The sequence below is a fragment of the Epinephelus lanceolatus genome, chromosome 17, assembly GCF_041903045.1.
Source record: "Epinephelus lanceolatus isolate andai-2023 chromosome 17, ASM4190304v1, whole genome shotgun sequence".
NCBI lineage: Eukaryota > Metazoa > Chordata > Actinopteri > Perciformes > Serranidae > Epinephelus > Epinephelus lanceolatus.
In genome coordinates, this window is record NC_135750.1 from 21,155,612 (window position 1) to 21,180,596 (window position 24,985).

General features: G+C 41.7%; 1 protein-coding gene across 2 annotated transcripts; it reads right to left on the bottom strand.

The window, feature by feature from the left end:
- Positions 1 to 5,080: 5,080 nt before the first annotated feature.
- Positions 5,081 to 24,889, bottom strand: ccar1 (cell division cycle and apoptosis regulator 1). Of its 2 annotated transcripts, XM_033613065.2 has the most exons (26): positions 24,827 to 24,889; positions 23,541 to 23,702; positions 23,169 to 23,344; positions 22,908 to 23,042; positions 22,322 to 22,354; positions 21,609 to 21,805; positions 21,238 to 21,364; positions 20,589 to 20,708; positions 18,677 to 18,869; positions 18,358 to 18,502; positions 18,100 to 18,255; positions 17,763 to 17,988; positions 16,572 to 16,685; positions 16,079 to 16,245; positions 15,003 to 15,213; positions 13,729 to 13,812; positions 13,366 to 13,554; positions 12,056 to 12,247; positions 11,691 to 11,927; positions 11,470 to 11,599; positions 11,093 to 11,181; positions 10,100 to 10,240; positions 9,859 to 9,979; positions 9,525 to 9,707; positions 7,756 to 7,961; positions 5,081 to 6,152 (listed from the first exon to the last, which is right to left on the bottom strand). In XM_033613065.2, exons 2-26 carry the CDS (start codon positions 23,650 to 23,652, stop codon positions 6,072 to 6,074), a joined length of 3,765 nt encoding a protein of 1,254 aa, XP_033468956.1. In that variant the 5' UTR covers positions 23,653 to 23,702; positions 24,827 to 24,889; the 3' UTR covers positions 5,081 to 6,071. The 2 variants fall into 2 exon arrangements, with proteins under 2 accessions (XP_033468956.1, XP_033468958.1); XM_033613067.2 differs by lacking the exon at positions 20,589 to 20,708 and having other exon boundaries at positions 24,827 to 24,886.
- Between the last annotated feature and the right edge of the window lie 96 nt (positions 24,890 to 24,985).

The window sequence follows — 24,985 nt, forward strand, 5'->3', positions numbered from 1 at the left end:
ACCACACACACACAAACTTTTGTTGCTCCGTCGATGTTTCGACCCATGTTTGCATGCACTGTGTCAAAGCCAGCTTTGCAATTTTACAATGGAAATGTTTGTTTTTCCCAAATAGCATGCTGGTACTGGAAATCTTGAGTTCCCACTGTATGATTATCTTATTGAGTGACATACTTTCCTTCAGGGCAGCATGCAGTGGCAATTAGAGAAGATCTGCTTTTCCCCCAAAGTGTAGATGCTAAGCCCAGATGAATGCTGCGCTTTGTTTAACCATTGTTAACTGGTGAAATGTGAAACTTGCTTCAAATGGATGTGAAGCAGTGTTAAGTTGCATTAAAGGGCCACCTGATTTTGCAGCCCTCTAAGTGTCCTATCATTCATACTTAACACTGCACTTGAGGAGGATACTGAAGCAGTGCACTGTGGATGCTCTGCTGCTCCTAATGGCATTGCGGCGGTCCACATGGCACAGAGGTGAGGCGTTCCTGCTGGGAGACGCCCCAGAGACACGCTGTCAAAAACACCCGTGGAACTTTCTCACAGTGTAACCCAGTATTCCCAGGGAAAGGCCTTTGAGAGGGGGATCGTTTCCTCAACAACTACACCACTTTGCTGCACCGCTCCTGAGGAAGCTGAGGGCCCCCCCTCTTTCTCTACTCCACCCGGGGCCCGTGCAGGCTGCTGGGGAGACGAGCGAATGTTCAATAGAGCCTCTGTATCAATTACCTGAAATATCAAACAGCACGTAAGAGGGCGGTTGACTTGTTTGTTTGACTTTGGTGGTCAGAAAGAGTTCTGGCAAAACTCTGAGTGTGAAAAAGTTTATTTGCCCCAGAGGATGTGTGAGGGAAGCTGGGTCATTGACTTATCTCCATCACAATTCATCGCCCAGGAAATTCAACTCTGTGCTGCACAATACAGCCAGACAATAATGAGAAAAGAATAAATCTTGTACAGTTTTTGAGGTGAAAGAAAGTTCAGCAAAGACAGAGCTTTGGTGCTGCTGTGAAGACAGAGCATAAAATCAGTTACTTTAGATTCATTTGGATTCTGAGATAAAAAACCCCCCCCCCACTAACATAGGTATATTAAACGTCATTTTGTTTGGCTACATTTCAGCTGTGACCTGCATTTGTGTCTTATTGTGTCACTATCAGAGGAGGGATTGTCCAGAAACAATGCAAAGAGCTAACAAACACTGACTCCTGACAGGTTTTGAAAAGCCGCCCCACTGGGACTCTGCAGGCTCTGTGTGAGGCAGGGGGAGCTGCTTTTGTCATGATAACTACGACTCTGAACTTTTGACATGCACATAGGATGGAGGGTGTTAATGGAAAAGAGTGATCTGCCAAAGTGCTGACAAGAGAGTGGAGAATTTTTTAACATTTAAGAGCCTATGGAAAAGAAAGAATTTGTTAAACCAGGAATGAGACCAGTGTAAGGTCAGACTACATCTACACATGCTCCATAACCGCACCCAAAGACTTCAGAGGTCTGATTTACATGAAAAGCAGGGAGGGGGTGAAAATGGCAACGTGATCAGTTACTAAACCAAAATCCCTTTTTGCTAACCCTGTCTGCCCCCACCGCTGGAAACTGCGACCCTGCATTGAAACGACCTGATTGTCAGCAGACCGACCTGTGAGTGCAGCCGCTCTTTGATACCAGCAATGGGGGGCTTAAAGAGGCGGGGCAGGGAAGTGGCCACAAAAGCCTTCTGTTGCAGCCAGGGAGTGGGGTTACCTGCCCTGCTCTCTGCGGTGGGGTCTCATTTCACACATCACATGTGCATGCATACGCATATGCATGCACATCCAAGAGCAAAACCTCACTTTCTCACACACATACAGCTGCGGCAGGAGTTTGAGGCGAGAGGAGTGTGCATGTGGTTCCTCGGGGGACAAATGAGGTTTGTTTGTCAAGTATTCAGAGCACGACACCGGGACAAAAGCAGCCACATAACCAAAGTACTGGGTGACAGATAGTCATTGTTCTGTAGGAAATGACACGCAGACAAGCTGCTGGAAACAGACAGAGATGTTTCCTGCTAAGTTTTTTTTTTTTTTATGTGAACTAGGACTCATTCTTGGTGGGAACAAGTTTAGCAGCCAGGTTCACAGCTGCAGCACCTCCCTTGAGTGCTAAAAATGAGCAGTGGGTTTAAATGGATATGTAGGGGAAATTTTGATTACCTCCACAGGGATACAAAACCTCTAAAATAAGAATAAAATGCTCACTCAAATGTTTCAGGAGTGAGCAGTGAGGTTTAACAGATGGGATCTGGACAGTGTCTATGAATGTTTTACCCTAATGATACATTAATCACAACTGCCTAATAGTGTGACAAGGTGGGGAAGGAAAGAACGTTAAGGAAAGTGTGTTTGCTCGTGAAGAGAGTGGTGAGAGAGGAAACAAAGGTAGCATTACATCGACAGGAGGTCAGAAAAGGCCGGAGGACATAAAGGAGACATCTCAGGGAACAAATACTTCAAAGGTAAATGATCTGCAGGAGGCTGTGAAGCAGGACCCTCCTTGTTCCTCTGACAGACCCAGTGACATCACCATTAATATTCCTTGTCCAGACTGTGTCTGGTAACACCCATAATCTTTCTCCAACAACAAGGATCCTATTCCTGATAAACGATGTGAAGTATCACCACTGAATAATCAACATTAAAGGGACACCCCAAAATAAAAATACATATTTGTCCTCTGACCTGTCGTACTATTTATCGGTCTAGATTGTTTTGGTGTGAGTCGCCGAGTGTTGGAGATGTCTGCCTTCTCTCAAATACAGTGGAACTAAATGGCACTCAGCTTGTGGTGCTCAGAGCTCCAAAAACATTCATTTAAAAAACTGAATGGCAGTGTCTCTTTCCCGAAGCATAACTTAATCACAGTGCAGAAAGAAGTGAGCATCTACTGCTAGCTCACCTAGCACCACTTAGCTAAGCTAATGTTACAACTCAGTCGAGGAGGACATCATCAATGTGTACATCTCCTGCTGTCATGAGCATGAGCCTCTTCTCCATGAGTAGATACATGACTCCCTCTGTGCAATGATAGCTGGCAGAAGTAGCTCAGGAAAATAGTTCCTACGTGACACTGCTCACAGCAAGGTCTGTGGATTATCTTGAGTAATTGGCAAGTGACATTGCTGTTGAGTTTTCAAATGGTTTTTTTTTTTTTTTTTTTTTGGCGCTTTGAGCTCCACAAGCCAAGTGCCATCTAGTTCCATTATATTTAAGAGAAGACAGACATCTCTACGGTCAATATCATCAACACTTGGCAACCCACACCAACACAATCTAGACTGATAAGGGACTGTGAGTTATTTATGAGAGGGGAGGGGTGATGCAAAAAGGGGGAGACATGTCAAAGCGCTGGGGACTTTTTTTTCCTCAAATTTTGGCTAAGGGGAGCAGCATACAAATTTAGATGGCTGTATTTTATATTAATTTTAGTGCTGTTTTTTTTTTTTTTTTAAGAAAACATACCTTCAGTTTGTAAGACATGTTTTCTTTAAAAATTGCCCAAATCACATCATTTATTATAGCCCAAAACTGTAAAAACAGAAATACTTAATTGGATTTTCAAACTTCCAGTGGCCCTTGATGACATTTTGTGGGACACACAGTTCTGTCAGAAAAAAACATGATCAAATCTGAGCTTAAAATAGTGATATTTCATTAAAATCACTTTAATATGTCTGTCATTAAAAAAACTGGCAAAAATAAGCCATTTGCACAAACTAACCAGCATCAAAGATGAGAGTGAAAAATCAAGGCTTTTTTCAACTCCAGGATTTATCTTCAACTTTTCATTTTCACACACCAAAGGGTGAGTTGAAGCTTTCGATTTACTGGTCCATCTACATCCCAACCCTCACCTATGGTCATGAGCTCTGGGTAGTGACCTAAAGAATGACATCACAGATACAAGCGGCCAAAATTAGTTTCCTCTGTAGGGTGACTGGGCTCAGCCTTACAGACAGGGTAAGGAGCTTGGGCATCCAGAGGGAGCTCGGAGCAGAGCCGCTGCTCCTTCGTGTCGATAGGGGTCAGTTGAGGTGGTTCGGGCATCTGATCAGGATGCCTCCTGGGCACCTCCCGTTAGAGGTGTTCCGGGCATTTCCAGCTGGTAGGAGGCCCCTGGTTAGACCCAGAACACACTGGAGGGATTACATATCTCATCTGGCCTGGGAATGCCTTGGGGTCCCCCAGGAGGAGCTGGAAAACATTGCTGGGGAGAGAGATGTCTGTGGTGTTTTGTGTAACCTGCTGCCCCTGTAATCCCGCCCCGGATATGCAGATGAAAATCAATGGATGGACATCAAAGGGTACGTTTGTAAAATCTTACAACTAATCCAGGGCTGGGAGGAGGGTCATGTATTTCCCCAATATGATCAGGGAGGCTCAAAGAAAAATATTTGGAGTTTCAGGGAGGGTATAAAAAAGAACAGTCCCTAAATAGCACTACCGGTATTTGGACATTATGTTTTTTTTTATTTTATTTTGGGGTTGATTGTCCCTTTAAGAAAAAGCAAATAATAAAAAAATAGTACACAGAGTAAAATACACGTCATCCTAACATTAATTCAACATTTCTAAGAATGCCACATTAGCATTAGCTGCAGACAGCTAGCTTAGCTTAGGAAAACTACATTTTACTAAATCACAAACCAGTTGTAACAAAATGAGCACTCACAGTAAATGTTACAAAAATAGCATTTAGGGACTCTATAAAAAAATGTCTGTCAATATTTTTTAGTACACAGATCTGACACTATGGTTGCCATAACAACACCAGTCTGCTAAGGAAGTGGGCCAGTAACTTGTTGTTATGGCAACAGAACACTCAACTGAAACCTACTGCTGGTGGCAGAATACTAAACAATGCTGGGATCAGCCCGGGAACTATTAAAGTTAGGTTTTAAATTGAAAAACGTAAACTCTCCAAAGGACATGAATCCTGTGTCTTTTGGAGGTGGCTACAAAGACAAAGAAGATTCAGATGTTCATTAATACACCTTGTTCACAGTAGACATTTTAACATTGCAGGTGTGAAAAATGCAGACACATTGTAGTGTTAAAATGGACCACTTTACTCTTTCACAAGACATCCATAGAGTACATTTTCAATAGAAAAATAAAACTGCTTGCTTTGGAGCACATTTGAATGTAATTGTGCCTCTTGTCCAGAACAACCCAAACCAACGCACACCAAGTTCAGAGATGGATTTCAAAATGTTCATGTCTTTGCAGCAAATACTCCTTCAGCAGAACACACACATTCATTGAGCTTATCTTTTGGTTCATGTGTTGTTTCCTTTGTCAGAAACCAAGACCGATGCTCGTCACAGTAAAACATGAAACAGTGCAGCAGTCTGTGGATGCAGTCAGGAGGTGCTGACAGCAAAAAGGTCCAAGAGAAGCAGGAACCATGCATAGCCATGTGTCTGAACCCAGGTAAACCAGCAAAATAGAAGAACTACAAACTGAACATGATTATTGAACACAGCTGTGGTGAAACAGCGAATGGGGGCAATTTACAAAGAAATTCTGTCTGAACCATGTGAAACCCCATCCCACCCTTTTCCATCCAAAATTAGTTTATTTTAAATATAGTTATTTTTAATGAATTCTCTCGCACATAAATAGCATCATTATTGCTCATTAGAAAAACAAAACTCTCTGAAAAGTACAACTCACAAACTGGCATTTAAATCTACAACATGGTATTTAATTGGCCATAACAAAGCTAAAGCAATGGCAAAATGAAATGCTAGCAACCAAGCTTTACTTACTCAAAACTATGAAAATAAGCATTTCCAAGCTTTGTCATGATTCAAATTACTCTAAGTAAGAAAAGAAACTCCTCAGGGATCTATTGCACACAGACGCTGAGGTCAAATTAACACAAAGGGAACTAATTCAATAATGAATTCATACATGTACTTAGGAGACAATAGGTCCAAATAAAACACCGCCAAATTATGCATTTTTAGTGAATATTTACAATTTAAGATAATCAGTGTTACAGATTAGCTTCATTTATTTTAAACGTGTCACTCATTCATCAGCACCATTTGTTTGAGACGTCCGAATGTGATCGCCAGCAGCTTCATCGCCAGACTCGTCGACTTCTTGTTCCTGAGAGAGACCAAAAATAATCAATGAATACAGCCCTTTCAAACGTGTACTTGGTTCACATTAATCTGATGGCAGTGTCGCTACTAATGTCTGAATAACAACCTGAGTCACTTTTAAGCCCAGTTCAGACCAAAGATTTGCAACGAAGAAGAAACCGTTTCAGAACATTGCAGAGAAAAGTTGCAGCCGTGTGAACTGATGGGTGTGAGCTTGACTCAAGCCTGGTTTTAGAGGGTAAGGCCCTTCACCTGTTTCAACAGCCAATCAGCTTGTAGTAAAGTCCGCTGGTCAGGTCAAAATGACTGCAGACGGCGTGTTTGCTTACTGCGACAGGTGCTCTGTCCTTACCAATCCCTGTGATTCTGTCCTCACTGTACTACAAATGCAACTATAGCCAGTATCTCACTATCACTATTCTCACTAATATTTGAAGACACTACAAATTATATTCAGCCACAAAATAAACCTGTAAAGCTGGAAATCAGAACAGAAGTACAGACAGTTGTTGCATAGAGATGATACACCGTCTGATCTAGTTGCATTGGTGTGAACAGGCAGGTTTTTAGAACGTTGCAGAAAGCCACATTGCAAGTAGCTGCCTGTTTCAACTCATCTTGTCGTGAATCTTTGGTCTGAACTGGACCTTATGGAAAAGTCTAAAAATGTACCAGGTCAGACCTGGCAGTGTTGGGGAAGCTTCTTTATAAGCACAGCTTTGCAAGCTAATTACTTTATACAAGAAGAAATTATAGCAAAGCTATCGTAGGGAGAGATCCAGATTACATAAACCAAAAAATTTAAATATCCCACTATTCATGGGAAAGTGCAAGGAATGTCAGCAAGAGCTTTGCAACATCTTACAAAAGGAAACCTTCGATATTCCTACAAAACAGTTTGTAGAGTCAGTAGTAAACTACACTAACAAATGACAAAAAGGTTTTTGACTATTTAAAATCAACATGCAAAAATGAATGTAGTTAAACTACTTTTGATTACATGTATTCAACTACAATAGTGGGACCAAGTAACATTTCTGTAACACTGTTGCTGCGACACAAGTCAGATTAACGTAAAGACTGCAGCAGCACAAGCTGAAACATGCAGAGAGAGAGTTTAAATGTCTTGTACCACCTTCCAAGATGGCTGTAATATATTTATTATCTAAATCACCGTCTCTCTCTTATGCACAAAGTCACTTTGATAAACTAGGGAAAGACTGGAAGAGCCAATTTCAAGGTGCTGAGGAGATCAATTGTTTTCCGTGCTCATGATGGTCATTCAGGTTTTAAAGGCAAAATGAGTGCTTAAAATCCATCAGTGATGCAGCCTGAGACAAAACAGAAATCACTCCTCTTTCTTGCAATCACAACATTATAACTCACAGCTGTTCTCTCGCACACCGGGTGCTAAATATCACACATGCACACAGCTCTGTCTGTAAATGTGCAGTCATGTCTAAATAAAGCTGCCCTGAACTACGTCACCAACAGTATGTCTGAATGATGAAATGCCATCACTCAGAGACAGATGAAACCAGTGATGTTACATATTCCATCTCTGAAATAGATAAACAGCAGTGTGGTGCTTTTTAAAAATGTTGCACCTTTTTCAGCACTGCCATCAGCTCTTTGACGCTGGACATCAAGGTGTTGGACGTTTTGCTTATCTGGTCGTGGTAGGTGTTCTTCTGTTCCTCCGCAGCCTTCAAAGTCTGCTCCGTTTGGCTCAGTGTGCTTTTCAACTCCTCCAGCTCCCGCAACAAGGCTTTGTTAGCTTGCTCCACCTGCGCTTTAACCTTTGCATCTTCCTCTGCAAAGAGGCACAACACAGAGTTAGATGGAGGATTAGAATAAAGACAGGTCAATGAAGCATAAAACATAGCTTCAGTCAAATTACACTTTCCTAAGAGACAAACTATTAAGAAGCACTTGAGAAAACAATGGTTTGCAAATCATTTGGTGTTTTATAAGGAGTTTTTTTTTTTTTTTTTTTTTTTTTTTAACCTGAAACTCATCTGTTCAGATTGGAAAACTATTCTACATCTAAAGAAACATTTCAAGCTGCATAATGCTGGAAAACCAAAAGGTTACTGTTTTGGCCATTATTACAGCCGACATTTACATGTTAATAAGCCAGGGTTCCCACACATTTGTACAGACAACATTTCAAATCTTTTCCACAACTTTTCAAGGACCCACAATAAATTATTTTTCTTGCCCCACTTGCCTGACATTTTCAAACATAACAGGTTCAAACTATTCAAACATGATTTCAGCTAGGTCAGCTAATTTCAGAGAGGATTTCTTGTTAAGAAACCAAAGGGTTTATACTCAAGTCAGAATGTCCTGGAAAAGTTTATGTAAACCCAACACAACGCATCCTTGTGTTGATATCATAACCTGGTATGGTAGTCTTGGGCGGTATAACCGTATACCAGGGTATTCAGAAATCCCAATGTTTTCCAATACCATCAAAAAAACACATATCTGTCTGTTAAAATCATATGGAGGTGTTGTATTGAGGATGGATTACATGTACTGCATATCACGCGCCACAAGAGGTCAGTTTCTCCACATAGAACAGGCAGCTGAGCTCACAGACATGGCTATTGCCAGTAGTGTAGATGAGGTTACAGAAGTGTAAATAACCGGCTAGCAATGGCAGAGAAAGACCGTTAGGAATCACCGCACACAAATAACGTCATATACCGGACACTACTGTGAAATATCAAGATGGTATGAAAAAATACATATTGCCCAAGCCTTGTAACCTGACTACTGCAAACAAGCTGAGTGGGAAAACTGTGGCCTGTCAACAAAGATGGCTGTGAAACACTGCTGTGCACAGGAAAGCACTGTCTATAATAAACAACACTTAAGATCCTCTTTATTCTCAAGTTGATATGAGGCCTTCTGGACAACCCTTTCAAACACCTCCTGTAAACAATATAAGGGGATCATTTGATTCAAGCACAGTTAATTTAATTAACAGCCCTGAAACACTCCCATGCTGGGATATTTTAATTATATAACTTGTGTTAACTCCTGCACGTGTTGTTGTGATGATGAAATAAGTGCAGTCTATTAATTCTATCCTTAAAAAAAAGGGTACTGTGTGTCTGTGCACAACCTTTTTGCTATTTCAATTTTTGTATGTGGCCATTGTTCGTGATGTGCCAGTCCACGTTTCAACAGAAATCACAGAAGGACAAATGCTGAATGAAGTGAGACTGGGCTTCTTTATAGCAAAGCTCAAATTGAGCCAGATCATTGTCCAGATGGACTACTGACACAGAGTGTAGCCTGCAGCTCACTAAACTATGACATCATCTCCAGGGAAAGCATATGAAGTGTAATATAATTAAAATCATACCCATTTTGGCATCCTGAATCATGAGCTTCTGTTCTATCTCCTCTCTTGCTTTCTCACTCTTCTCCAGTTTCTGCATCATGCTGCCAATATCGACCATGGCTCCGTTATACACGATCAGATTACCGGACTCACTGGCCTCAGACTGCGCTCTAGCTTTTGGAGCAGGAAGTAGTCCTCGGTTACCTGACAGAAAGAAGAAGAATTTCATAAATGACAGCAGCCCTTGAGCATATGATAGCTGTAGCTTATTTGATGACACTTCCTAAGTCATTGCAGATTTAAAAATTCATAGTGGCAGAAACACATTCAATCATTAAAGCCCATATTAGCTCACCTATGAGGTTTTCTATCTGGGCTTCATTAAAGGAAGGAATGGGTTCATCCTTCCCCCTGTCTGTCAGTTTACGGTAGTAACATGACTCTCTGACCACCGGCTTATTCAACAGCTTCTTTATCTGGAAATAGACACGACAGGCAGGCAGTGAGTGAACAAGACACATTAACAATCAGGGGTGCACAGACCCAGAGACAAACCATAGTGATAATTAGGTTAGTGTGTGTGTGTGTGTGTTCACCTGAGCACGAGAAAGGTGCAGTCCCAGTGTGTACAAGATCTCCTCCAGGTCTCTCTCCAGCAGATAGCCACAGTGGCTCTGGTCAAAGTAGACGAACGCCATCAGCAGCTCTTTGTTGTGTGTGACCATCTGCTTCTTCTCCTTGTGTAACAACAACAACAACAACAACCATATTTATACCAAATAATCATGTTTATGCTACATCAGTGTCTTAAGCCCAGCTCAGACCAAAGATCTCGACGAGACGAGCTCAAACTTGCAACTACTCTGTACTTGTGTTCCAGTTCAAGCTTTTCAGGATTATTCTGTTGCTGAATATAGTCTGTAGCTTTTTAAAATATGAATGAGGATAGTGCTAGTGAGATGCTCGCTGCATTTCTGGAAGTGATGAAATGGCAAACGACTTGAGCTTCAGACAGCATGTCTTCATAATGAATACGGTACAAATTAAAGCACAGACTAACTTGTCATTGAATATGTGAGTGTGTGTGACATGCACACATACAGGGAGCAACAGCACTGACCCACCGTCCAACACTGTTACATTGTGAGAACGGAGACTTATGTATGTGTCAGCAACTGTGGGATTAAAGATAAAATGGAATTAGGCTCAGGGACGAGGGGTTGTTGTCAGAGATTGCCACAGTAAGTGAATATGCCATTTGATTACAGTTCGTTACTGACTTGGCCATTGGACGTCGCTACAAGCCGATTCGCTGTTAAAACAGGTGTCGTGTCTTATGTTCTAAAACCAGCCAATGGCAACTTGACAAGCTGATTTGCAGGTGACACCATGAGTTGGCTTGAGTCGCACTGAGACCAGCCAGTTCATACTGATGCAACTTTTCCCTGCGACGCTCTAAAATGGTTTTGTTTCCTGTCATTTTCTTAATTGAGTGTAAAAGCTCTTACATCACATCTGCATCATCCATATTTTTGTATTAAGTTAACATGTTACAATGAATAAAACTTTAATGACAAACATTAACCAACCTTGTCTTTAGAGGACCTCTCTTTTGACGACTTGCGGTCATCCTTACGATCTTTCCTGTCTCGATCATTGGAGTCTTCATCATCCTTGTCTAAGAAATATGAACAGAAATGTCAAGTTGTGAAGTGGAATAAGTTTGAACAAGTGACAATACATCTTTAAATGTAATTCTTACATTGTGCGTTTCATCAATGTGAATATCGGAAATATTTAAATATCAAACAAAGCAATGTTTTCCCAAGTTGAGGCCTCAGAAACTGTGGAAGTGTTTTCCATCACAGGTTCAGCGTGGTGCATGATTTCTCATCATCGACCAAATCAAATTGTGGGAAACTCAAACATAATTGATTGGGTTGTATTTAAAGAAAGAGTGCAGTACCATCATCGTCATCATCTTCCGCATCTTCAGCCTCCATGGGGTCATATTCTTCAGCGTTGGCCGTGCTGCCATCATCTTCGTTCTCCTCTTCATCACGAGACAGCTCCTTCTTAATAGCCTTGTCATCGCACTAAAAACACAAGTCACACAACTGAATGAAACACAGAAAATACATGGAGCAAATAGCAGACTGAAAAGACCAGTTGGTTTGAGAGGCTTGCCTTCCTCTTCTCCTCCTCATCCTCTTTGATCTTCTTCACAACTGGTTCTTCATTCTCCTCTTCTTTTTCCTTCTTTATGTCCCGCTTGTCAGCCTCCTTCTTTTCCGCCTCCTTTTTGGCTTTCTTCTCCTTTTCCTTCTTTTCATCTTTGGTTGGAAAAGCAGCGAGGGCTTTATATATGCGGTAGCCGAAGTCTCTCTGTAGCATCTCGTTAAACAGCTCAGCAAACAGGGAAACCTGGACAGAACAAGATCACAGTGTATGATCAATCTATACAGACAAAACTATCACTATAGTACATGTGTACTGTTAACTTTTTTCATCTTCTCTCTATCTTCTTTGTAACTGTGGCCATTCATTCTCACCTCAAACGAGTGCTCCTTGTTGTCTTCTAGTCTGTAGTCAAGCAGCACGCTTAGGGACATGACACTGCAATCAAATTTGCCATTCTTGGCTGCCCAGTTGGGGTGTACGATGATGGTGGGCTCATCAGGGAGGATGTAGCGTCTTTCTCTCCGCTGACGCTCAAGCTCCTCCTGCCTCTTCCTTTCCTCCTCCTGCCAGAGAAGAACACGTGAGTTAGAAGAACACTTAAGATGAAATTTAAAACTAATTTACATAAATTGTGTTAATTCCTGCATGTGTTGTGATGATGAAATAAGTGCAGTCTATTAATTCTATCCTTAAAAAAAAAAGGTAGTGTGCGCCTGTGCGCAACCTTTTTGCTATTTGAATTTTTGTATGTGGCCATTGTTCGTGATGTGCCAGTCCACGTTTCAACAGAAATCACAGAAGGACAAATGCTGAATGAAGTGAGACTGGGCTTCTTTATAGCAAAGCTCAAATTGAGCCAGATCATTGTCCAGATGGACTACTGACACAGAGTGTAGCCTGCAGCTCACAAAACTATGACATCATCTCCAGGGAAAGTATATGAAGTGTAATATAATTAAAATCATACCCATTTTGGCATCATGTACAACATAAAGAGATCAGGTTTGACTGTATGCAAATCAGCTAAACCAGCATTTACCATGATGATACGTTCTGGCAAAGTCAAATGTTGCCTACAGCAGCAACTTGTGCTGACGACATCATAACGCTAAATCCAACTTAAATCGCATTAGTAATAGGCAATATGACAATGTGCCTAATATAATATTATTTTTATAAACAGACTTACAGAGCTACAAGTATCTCGCAGACTGAGTGCAATTTACTGCCAAGCGCAGGTCGGCGTCGGCGACAACTTTCCTCAGACATTGTGTTTTAATTTATTCCTGACGCTTGCAATGGACGAGGAATGACTGACTTGTGAAGTTGAGTTGAGAGTCTTATCTACACGATACCTTCATATTTCACTACAAAAACCTAAAAAGGCAGAGGCTGATTGGAGGGAGTTCATCAAAGAGCTGACAGTTTCTGGTAAGCTAAATGACCATCTCTGATAACAAACTAGTCTATTAACTATTGGCTATACTGCATGTAATTTCCAGTAAATATCACAGTATAAAATTTGTTTTCTGTTTAAAAAATAATGTTACAAACATAGGAAGATGGCAATGAAGCTATTTTAGGAGACATCGGCATTTAAGTGTTGCCACAATTACAGAAATGTCACAGCTTCTTTTGAATTCTTTCATAAATCTTATCCATATAACACAGTTCTCTGTACCTCTCTGTCCTCCTCTGTGCGAGATGGCTCTTCTTCCTCAGCAGCTTTGCACTCTGGTTTCTCCGGCTCCTTCGATTCCTCCACCTGCTCCTCCACCTTCAGCTGCTTGGTAAGGCGTGCGATCAGCTGCGACTTTAACCCCTTAGAGCTTAGAGAGCGACAATCAAGCTCTTTGCGCAGGTCATTCACCTACAAGGGGAGAAAACAGGGATGTGGGAAATGCACATTTAATATTGTGAAGAGAATTAATCTGAACATTTCTCTATGCACATTATGAACGAATATGATCTGAAGATGATGCATATAAGCTCATTTCTTGTTTGTTCTTCTAGATCAATGCTGAGGCTTTTCCTTGAATCTCACCTTCATTGATTTCGGGTCAAGTTTTGCCCAGTGAGTGGGAGTACTAACGTCCTTCGATTCGTCGTCATCCTTCTCCTCTTCCTCCTTGACAGGAAATCATTAAGATAGAGACAAGCAGAGAGAAAGAAAGAGGCGGGATAGCAAACAGTCAGTACACCGCTCGTGGCCTCAGTGAACTTTAAAGTTGATCCGTGCAAGAAGCAACGTCACATCTGTCTCTCATTGTCTCGTCCTAGTGAGCTCTCAGCTGTGTTTAAGTCCACTGCTACTGAAGCGTACACAGGGAAGCTCTCTAGCTCTTATAAAAACCAACAGAAAAGCCCCCCAGCTGCCAATCAATCAATCTGTGGAACACAAAAAAAGGTAAAAATCAATGAGAGGTGTGTCCAAAAGGTGTGTAGGTACATCAGGTGAACTGAAGCTGGTCTCCAAACGGAGTGAGGATAGGGTGGCCCTACCATGGTCTATGACTGGGGTATTGGGTATTGCCATTTCTGGGTTTTATACACCTACGTCAGATAGGAGCCATCTGTCCAACCAACTGCCCTGGAAAAACCAAACCAAATTCTACATATAGTCCAAATGAGAATGTAGAATCCAACAACAAGAACAGACAAGAAACAGGACTTTGGGGAGGTTCTCTTTTCAAAGTCAGAGATATCAAATTGATGTGGAAAATCATAAAAAATACACATCGCTATAACACACACATTATTTACACGCAACTGACTCCACAGATTCCAGCATAAAGAAACATTTCAGATTCCAGCGTTAGAGAATCACCACTGGCTCAAATTTGAGAAGCTATTTGAGACCATAGCTAAACCATTTGCAAGCACCCACATTCAAAGCAGGTATTGTTTAATATAAAGCACAGCAAAATGACAGGATTAGTATTAATGATTATACCCAGATAAGCGCCCAATTATGAGGTGTTTGAGGGGCTGGAAGCTGTTTTGTCAGTTGCGATCAGGGCCTACACAACACAACCTAGTCTCACTGCTTCCACTGTATGTGTCTGCTGGATGTGAGGGAAGGTGGATGTGCTGATGGAGGAATGGAGGAGTTGGAACAGAGGAGAAGGGACAGGTGGAGGAGTAAACAGAAGACGCCTAGGTGAGGTTTGGTGGAACAATAATCTGTCTGTGTTCGTGTCTGTCTGCGTGAGTGGTGAGGTGTGCTTTGTGTCTGTGTATCTGGGGTTTGTTTTTTGTAATTCCTGTGCCTTCCTGTGAGAAGCGGAAATGAGAAGAGAGGGATTAGCGGTTCAGTGCCTGTTCTCCATCCGCCTCCTTTCGCTCGGCCGACAGCTTCTCAGCCAGCTGCTCCCGGAGTCGCCGTGACAGCACCTCCCACTCTGAGCGGGTAGGAAGACAATGCCAAACATCCGGAAGAAACAAAACCACTGTCTCCACATGAGCAGGGACTGTCCGCCCCTTGTGTGTCTCCTCCGGCCGATGATAGCGAATCTCTGCAAAACGATACCTGTCGCAAAGGAAGAGGGTGCATTGGAAAGAAACATTCTGGTCAGGGCACAGTATAAAAGGCAAGCCTTGCTAAGGCGAGCCTTCTACAACTACTCCCTCCCATGAGATCACTGAATGATTGTACATATCATTACAGTGACCCTTCTCCCACACAACACACAGCATAGACAAATGGACCCAGTCTGCAGCTCTCCAACTGTTGTCACAGGTTACGGCAGCCATTTTGAGAAAGTTGACAGACAATCACATAAAATAAGTCACATCCCCAAATTCATCCCCATTATAGCTTCAGCCAATTATGGATGAGGGTTCTGCATTTAACCTTGGATACACTTAATGCACTACATTAGGGTTGTGCGAGGAAGGACAGAATCAACAGGACAGTGAAAGCCAGTTAAATATATAAGATATTTAACAGGGAGAAAAGAAAAATAAATAAAAAAAAATGTAATGCAGTGTCTTCTGGTCCAGGCTACTGCTTCCAGCCACAGTCCATGCGTTTGGTTTTTCATCACAATGTAATATGCATATATATGTATAGAGAGTGTGACAGAAAGAGAGAGCCAAGACGACAACACACGAAAGGCCAAAAAGGAACATTGCACAGCACAATAAATAAAAATGATAAATAATAGGAAGCAAATTAACAATACAGTTATCATTAATATAAAAAAGGAAAAACAAAACAAATAAAATCACCCGACGTGTCCAGGATGAGATTTTTTTTATAGCAGTAGTAAAATTATGCAGCAATATCATAGTAGTTACTTAATTTGGGATTTTAGTACCAGCAGAGTTATTAGGTTTGAACAGAAACACAATCAATTAGAAAAATAAGTATCAATGAGAATAACAGCTCTTACCACTGAGTGCACAGACTAAGATCTATGCCTGTGAGTGCCTTGCAACAGCGTATGGCTGTCTTTATAAGGACTGAGGGATCCTTCTCTGGGTCAGCTCCATCCAGAGAGGGAGACCAGTGACCACCAATGGCCATGGCCTCATCTTTACCTCTCATTCCCACCAAAAACTAAAAGAGAAAGACAGACGGGTACAAAAGAGAGCCACAGAGTAGAAAAGGTTAGATGGAAATGGGGAATGATAATATGGATAAGGGGCGTAGAGGGTGGAGAGAGCAAAAAAAGGAGGATAGACAGAGAGAAGGACAAAACGGTCAGCAGCAGGTCCAAACATTCATACCTTTTGAGGATCCACAACCAAAAGAAATAAAAGCACACAGTGGAGCCCACATCAGTTTGGCATTATCCACATTGTGAGTACTCAGCAATGGAATAGGAATTATACATCACTGTCAGCTCATGTGCATGGCACAAGGATGGAGAGTGTGTGCTGTACCTTAATGAGCCTAGCAGGATGTTGGAAGGAGTCTTTGACCTCCTGAGAGTCCTCTGCCAGAGCACAGGACTTGTGATAGAGCTCCTCTATACTGGGGTTAGCCAGGAGCATCACCTGCACCATAAAGAGACACATTATAGTTATAATCCTTAAAATATTTCTGAAATTACAATCGATTTTGACACCATTTATGGTCTGCTTTTTTTTTTTTTTTTTTTTTACAATAGCCATTCAGTGTTTGTTACAGCCAACATGGTACCAGAGCTGTATAGAGACACTGGTAATGCAAACCATGCATTTCACACAGCTGCTGCCTCACATTCAAAGTGATAAACTGGTAAAATATGCAATGGTTCATAAAAATATGTGTTCACGACACTACACAATGATCTTCTTTAGCAAATTTTCACCAGTGGATCATTTTTAATTTTTCCAAGAGAGCACTGCAACAAGGAGCAGCAGCCACAAGGAACTGCTGAAGAGTCAACCTCCTCCTCAAAGTAACCGACTTTGTTGTGCCATTGCAACAGGTGCAGTTTGAAATCTGATTGCGGTTGCATTTAATATTTTAAAATCATTGAAACAACTTGAGTTTGTTTGGCTGCAGGGTTAACAGAAACATCAGTTGCTCCCAAGTTGTACGTTTGACACAGTAGCTAATAGACGAGTACTTCCTGTAGTTTTAAACCGCACTGCTGTTACCATGATAACTACAGGAATAACCAAATCAACTAGGACTGAAATCTTTGGGACTACAACTTAAACTCAAGACTTTAACATCCTTTCCAAGTGCATCTTTGTGTAGTGATGAAGAGAAGTGTCTTTGGTAACCATAGCTACAGGAAGTCCCAACATGTGTCCCTTAAGAAAACCTTTTTGTTGTGCCAATCTTTAATCCTATGCATTATATTTAATATGCTACCTTATCACTCTGTCCATCTTCCCATCAAACCATCTTTAAACCAAATCTACAGACAGTGCACTTTTTTTTGTGGTATTGATGACAATATTGGTTGGTTTGGTCCCGTTCTTAGAACAACACCTGTAGTAGTTGTAGTTTGATAAAGGATCTTACAACTTAACAACTTTAACTAGGGGGAATAAGAACATGGGCTGACTTTTCTGTCCACTGCATCCAACTGAATGCAAAAACCACACTGCTGCAATATAATCTTTACTTGGCAGTCATACCTTAGCACTGTAGGTGTGGTTGGCATCAGGAGGGTCCAGCACGGCTGTATTCTTGACTAGAGGATCCACTTCTTTGTGCAAGATGTGGAAGTTGCAGGCATTGCTAAATTGGAAGGGTCTCGTCAGAGGGAAGGCATCCACCCAGGTGAAGACAGCATTAAAGAAGTCGCTGGGAATGTAGAGGCTCTGATAGCGCCTTCGTAGCTCCATCATGTCACAGCTGGAGCTGGAGAACCCACAGAGGACAGTTAGTACCTCCATAACACAAACATACTGTCAGTGAATTGTTTCCAAAAAAAACAATAACAGCAGGAAATACTGAAAAGATTGTTCTTACCCATCTAGGCTGAACTTGGAAAACTGGACCGTGTAGCGAGGAACCACCCTGCGAGGCCTTCGGGGTGAGCGGTCCCGTCTGGGAGAGCGGTCTCTGGAGCGTTTGCGTGTGGGTGAGCGTTCTCTTGACCGTCTGCGCTCACGTTCTCTGTCTCGACTACAGCATTGAGTAAAAACACTACCATGAGTAATTTATGCCTAATGCATATTTCAGTCACAAACATCATATTATCTCTGGTGATATCTATCGGCATCTTACATGCGTTCCTCTTTAGTCCTGAGAATGAGCTCAGGGCCTCGATCATTGCGACTGGGGAAGCGGGGTGGAGGCTCAATTCGTCGGACAGGCTGTGGCTGTGGCATCATTCTCACTGGGGGCTGAAGCAGACCCCCTGGAAATACATCTAGAGACAAGGAAAATAATGCTTGTTTAATCACTTAACATGCTACGAAGACAGCTTTGATTTTGTTGTCAATGAAGTGCTTGAACAGCTGCAAACAGCAGTGATCATCGCCACTTGTCTGACTGCTTTATATCCAACATGAGACAAATGCAATCCCACTAACAAGTATCTAACCTTTGGGTGGAGGCTGTGGCAGCAGAGGCTGAGGAGGGTTTTGGAGGAGGGGGGCCAGAGAGGCAGCAGACAGCTGGGCTTGCAGAAGGGAAGGAGGGGGAGCCTGGGTTGGAACACTGAATGTGGTTGGGGGAGGTAGTGACTGCAGCATGGTGGGGGCGGCCTTCATCATGTTAGGAGGTTGAGGCTGGCTCTAGAAAAGGGGGGAAAAAGACAAAAGGAGAGATGAGCACATCAAAAAGTAGACCTGAAATAATATTCAGTTAAAAAGGCAATGTCTGCTCAAAAAATAAGCACTGTGCAAAATCTTGATCAGTGGCTGCTTGAAAGAAAGAAGCTCGGAAAAGGTCTGAGCGTCTGCTTGACTGAAAGAATTGTAGAAATCTCATTAATTTGTTAGAGCTGTCCTGATAGGCTGGCCTCATCACAGAATATTCTGAGGACATTTCATGCACGTAGTGAGCAGATGAGTTCAACATCTTGCTCGGCACTTTCAAAGGAAAAGATGGTGCTGAGATCAAATCTGGAACTCTGGCTGAAGTGGAGTCACTTGAACCAAAAGGCCACACTGCCACCACATTCAGAAATATTAACTAAACAAATATATAATTCTCACTGCTTGGTAAGGCACTGATTCAGTTGGTGAGGTACTGATTTGAGTGGTGTGTCAAATTAAATCTTAATATCAAAGATTACTGTAATCCAACACGACCTCTTAAACAACGTATTTTCCCTGTCATCTGCAATGTCCGCTGTAAAGAGATTTACTGATTTAAATATTAAGGAGCTCCATGTGTGAGAACACTTCTGAAACAAAAGTAACAGCTCAAGCAACATTAGTTCATTTTTTGCTTGTTTCCAAACAAAAACATTATACTTCCTGGGTAAAAAGGCTGTAGTCTATCACAAAAAGCACATTTAAAAATGCATAATGAAGCAGTAGTATAAAAAATTCTTTCCTTAAGAAGAATTAATGTTCCTTAAAATAAAGACATGTATTGTTAAACCACTAAAACATGTGGTTCTATCCATCTGGCAATGACAGCAAACTAAAAGAACAAGCAAAAACTGCAGTTAAATATAGATGTAACTATGGTTACAGTTCCAACTAGGGCTGCACGATATATTATTTTCAGAATTGACACTGCAAGCATCACAGGATGCGCAATTTCAAGGAAGGCAAACTGACTCAAACACGTAATGCTACAACTTTTTTTGCTGCTTGATACGAAAGGAAAACTTGCTCAGTTCTCATTTCCACCGGCAAAGCCCTTGCCTTTAAGAAAGTTTTACTTGTAATTCTGATGTAGTCTGGTGGCGTTATGTTTTGGGAAGCAAGACTGCTGTGTGTGTGTGTGTGTAAAATGACTAACAAAGTTGGTAAGTGCCACCTACACAGTAAAGAACATGCTTTTCTTAAGCTATGGCGGTCAGCAGAAAGCGTTCCAATAAGCTGAGGCTCCTGTATAATGACTGTAAAAAGGTCTGTGTTTTGTGTTTCCAGTACAAAAAAATAAAGCATCTCTTCAATGCAATGTTATTAAAGCATCTCCCAACCATTCTTCACTACAGAGTTGCCAAAAAAAAGCTAGCTACCAGCTACAAGCCTGGAAATGTAATGTTATCATTAACATTAATTTACAAGAGAAGTCTGTCTGATTAAACGACCAAAGCACACCCTACGAAATCACACCAATAATTCTAGACTGATTAGTTATTTTCAAATAGAGTGATTCAAGTCATCTGGTGAAAATGTTTTCATATATGTCAGTTTTTTCCAATATTGTGCAGCCCTAGTTCCAACATGAATAGGTTAAGCAAGAAAGCCAGGAAACAAAGACAAAAAGTCAAAGAAAGAAACTGAGTAGAGAGAAGGACCAACAAAGTGTGTGATTCAGGGCTAGGGGGTTACATTTTGTCTGTTGTCCAAAGTGGAGTGCATGTCTGAGTAGCGCAGCTGCATCCCTGGCTCATTGTAAAGGCTGCCGAGCTGTGGGGAAGCTTGAGGTAAAGGCTGAGGCTGCTGCTGATGCTAAGGAGGGATTGAGAACACAACAGTCAATAAAAAAACAGAGAGGCACAGGGACAATATCAAATCTGGAAAAAAAAACAGGCAACAAAAAAAATACTTTATATTAAGACTCTCCCTTGACTAAGCCAGGTGAATTATCCAGGATTTAAAATGAACCTGTGGATCTCACTTTTCAATATAATTCAGAGACATGCTACTTTCATCATATTCTGTCACAGAGGTAGGTGTTCCAATGTTTAGTCAGATCAATAAGGCCAAAGGCTGAAACTTTCTGAAGCAAACACATAAAACAAAGGACAGAGGAACCACACCAGTTAAGAAAAATGTTTCCCATCTTTAGAGGACTTGACTGGGGAAACTTAAACAAAGTCTTTACATGTGAAAACACAGATATTGCGCTGATCGATGATACCAAAGATCTAAATGTGAAAAATAATTCAAGCAGAAACCCTCAGTGCGTATTAATGTGCCCAACAATGTTATCCTCTCCTTCCCGAGCGACTAAGTGCCACCTCTTGAATTTTCTCACCGACTGGTTTGCTAGCTGAGGTAAGGTCTGGATGCGCTGGGCGTTCCACTTGAAGGGCATGTTCGGGTTGTACACAGCTTCCACTAGGACCCTGTCACCCACCTGAGGAGTCTTCCCCTTCACAGCACTGAAAAGATTCAAAAAAGCATTCAGTCGCATCAGTTTCGAATTGAAAAAGGTGCATGTATCCTTGGAACTGTCGGATATGAGTGCCAAAAAATGGGAAATGACAAGGGTGGGGTAAGACTGGCAATAGAATAAGGCAGTGTCAATGTAATGCATACAACAAAGAAACTATAGCTGATGGGCTTTTAACTCATCATTCCACACTCATTTGCACAGGAAATACATTGAGAGATACTCTCTATCACCTTAGCTGAAAGAAGACATCTTCATCTACAAAGCCAAATGTGTCGTGTAGCTTGTTGACGACACCAGTAAAGACACGCTGCTTCTGTGGCTGCGTCTGCTGTTGATGGCTTGAACGTGGTGTTGGGTAGGACACAGTAATCTGGGCTGTCTGCTGGGGGTTGGACAAGCTTAGGCTGGTGGGCAAGGCGACGGGGGGCTGAAGGTTGGAAAAAGAAAGACGGATCCAAAAAACTGCGATTATGAATTAAGTTTGATTCCATGTCATCAGTAAACATCACGGACACTCAGAGTCTGCAAGAATGCAAAGAAAAAAGCAAATCAAAAGTTGGCTTTTTCTCATATAAATAAACTAAACCCAAAGCCATGAAGAAAACTGGAACATTACCATCAGGGAATGAACCAGGAAAAATACTTTGATCTTGTCAGCTACGGAAACGTTTGGCCTGGGTTTCAGTTTCAAATGCTAAGATGTAAACAGATAGGAGTGATCTAGGCATGAACGTCTTGGGAGTTTTTTTCCTTCTACACCCTCCCTCTCGCTCTACCCCATGTGACCCTGAACATAATATGCAAGTATAAATGGATATACAATATGATATGAGATGAGATCTGTGCCAAAATTAGTAATTCAATCCCAATAGCAAGCCTTGACTAGCATTTCTGAGATGACAAAAATATATATATGGCAAATGTATGTGTTTTTACACATTACCTGAGAAATCAGTGCCTGCTGAGGCTGCGGAAGCTGTGAAAAAAAGAAAATACCAAGGGTGAACATTTTATTGACTGATATTATAGATTTGCCCACACTCCAATGCTACACTGTGTGTTAACTAAGGAATTCTGCTAATGGAAACAAGATCTATTTAGCACTATGTATACACACTGCACACACTCGAGTAGTCCTATCAAATTACCCAGCACAGTCACATTATCTCACTCAAGAGAAAGTTGCTATGCTGTTAAGACCTATGGAGCACTAAAGCTTGAGAAAATGGAGAAGAAAAATTCCAGGAATCAATTTAATCTCAATTTAAAAGCGTGAAAACTGATATTATCCGAAGACAAATCGAAACTTGGGGCATTTTAAATTTACTACTTACTATTACTACTAATTTACTACTTACTACCTCGCTAATACATCACTATCAATATGAAGCAATGGAAGAAATATAAACTATTACAAAGATCAATGCCCATGTCATTTATTTTGTCTAGACTAAACCAACCAATATATTTCTAGGGTTAGTTTGAGCAAAATTAAGTGTGACACAAAGCAAAATGAGCAAATGAGTCACCTGATGAGGTACATTGTACAGCTGCTGCTGAGGGGGTTGCTGCTGTTGCTGTTGCTGCTGTTGCTGTTGTTGCTGCTGCTGCTGTTGTTGCTGCTGCTGTTGCTGATACTGCTGGAGGGCTGTATTGAGCTGAGACTATATATATAACAGAGAACATGGGAGGGATAGTGGTGAATCACAGTGAGGAACAGTGTTACATGTGACTAAAGCAATAGGCATAGATTGTTGAGTGTGCTTAGGACTCTTGTCACTGTGACTGACCTGCTGTAGTGCTGCTGCGGCAGCTGCTGCAGCTTGCTGCTGCAAGGCAGCAGTTTGCTGAGACAGCTGATAGTTTGCAGCAGACTGGTTGCTGAGAGAGGCTGCAGCCAAGGCTGACTGCTGAGAGTAAACAGAGGGGGATGCTCCCAGAAGGGATGGCTGCTGCACACCAAGAGCTAAAAAGACGGAAAAAAGGCACACAAATAAAACACACTGAACTTAGTGTAGAACAGGATGGGGAATATGGTGTGATGACACAATTAAGTCATAATCAAAAAGTCAATATAACCAAAAGAGCACAACATTAAATATTTGTGTAACCATGCACCCAGTAAGAGAGGAAATGAAACTGCTCAGAACTGCCATACTCACAGTGCAAGCTATTGAGGTCAAGAGACTGTCCCGAGTGGCCTGGCTGAGACACCGCCGTGGCAGCAAATTGAGTCGCCCACGGCGGATTCTTCTGTCCCCCGAATTGGGCCATGACTCACTCAGGTTAAGGGCAGTCTCTGTTCACCAGGCCGATGCTTGTCACTAAAAACAAAACGGATGAAAAGAGAATTTTGTCATCATTTGTGCACCCAAATCAACCTCACACAAACAGTGAAATATCTGAGGCACCAGGTATCAAAGATAACACAACTCCATGTTGTACTAACTTGAACCGTGTCCACATACCTCAGTCCAAAATTATAACTATATGAATCACAAGCAGCTAATTTGGACTGCATATACCCTGTCACCTTCGACTTTGCAATGCAGTAGGTTACACTGAGAGACGTGTGTGCTGTTACAGCCAGTAAAGCAATAACTAGGTGTAAAACAACGTCCAATGTAGCATCAAAACTGGTTCAGAGGCAATGTTAAGGGGACAATGACATAACGTATTTCCTTGAATATAAATATAAGGATACTTAAGGCGCCTTAACAAGGCTAGCATGTTGTTAACACTGGACAAGCCACTACCTTTAACTTCAGCTGGTCCCAACGGTTAGCGTACAATATCAAACCGTCACTCGACTAACGTTAACACAGAGAACTAAAATAAACCATTTAAACTGATGACGTATGAGCTACTTCTGGAGGACAAATTACTCAAACGAAAGCACGAAATATTAAAACATAACGTTATGTTACCCTTGTTTTCTGCAGTGCTCCGGAGATATGTAACTGCTGACACAGCTCAACGGCTGTCTGGCTAACGTTAGCCACTGACAGAAGGTTAGAGCAGGCGACTACCTGGCTAGCTAACATTTTACGACTATCTAACATGCTAGTGCTGCTATTGCTGTGGTTAACAGCAGCTGACAAAGCTTTTTCGAATACGTTATTAAGGCTCAGTCAACATTACTGAAACGTAAATTGTTTTGTAAGGCAGATTTACCCTAGCAGCTGTGCATGGCTAGCTAACACTTAGCATTTGGACGTTGTTAGCTTTGTTGCCAGATTAGCCTCGTGCTGGATTTGTTATCGAAAACGAGGCCTGAATTTACCTTTCGCTGGCTCTACAGTTGGCACTGGATGGCCGATGTTTTAAAATCAGAAAAGCATATGTTCTAGTAGCAGCAGCTCTCTTGCATGCATTTCATATTTGCACATTTAATGTTGCACATAAGAAACGTATAGGTTTTGATTAAAATATTGTCAACAATGCTCACCGATGTCCCTTGCGCCGGCCGATGTAGACATAAAATGCGCATGCGCGGGTTAGACCGTCCAACTCATGCTCTCTGCAGCGCAGATAGATACAACGTTGTTATTTGTTGAATAAATTATTGCTGTCCCTGTCCTTTCAGACCATGAGTAAAATAGCAGTT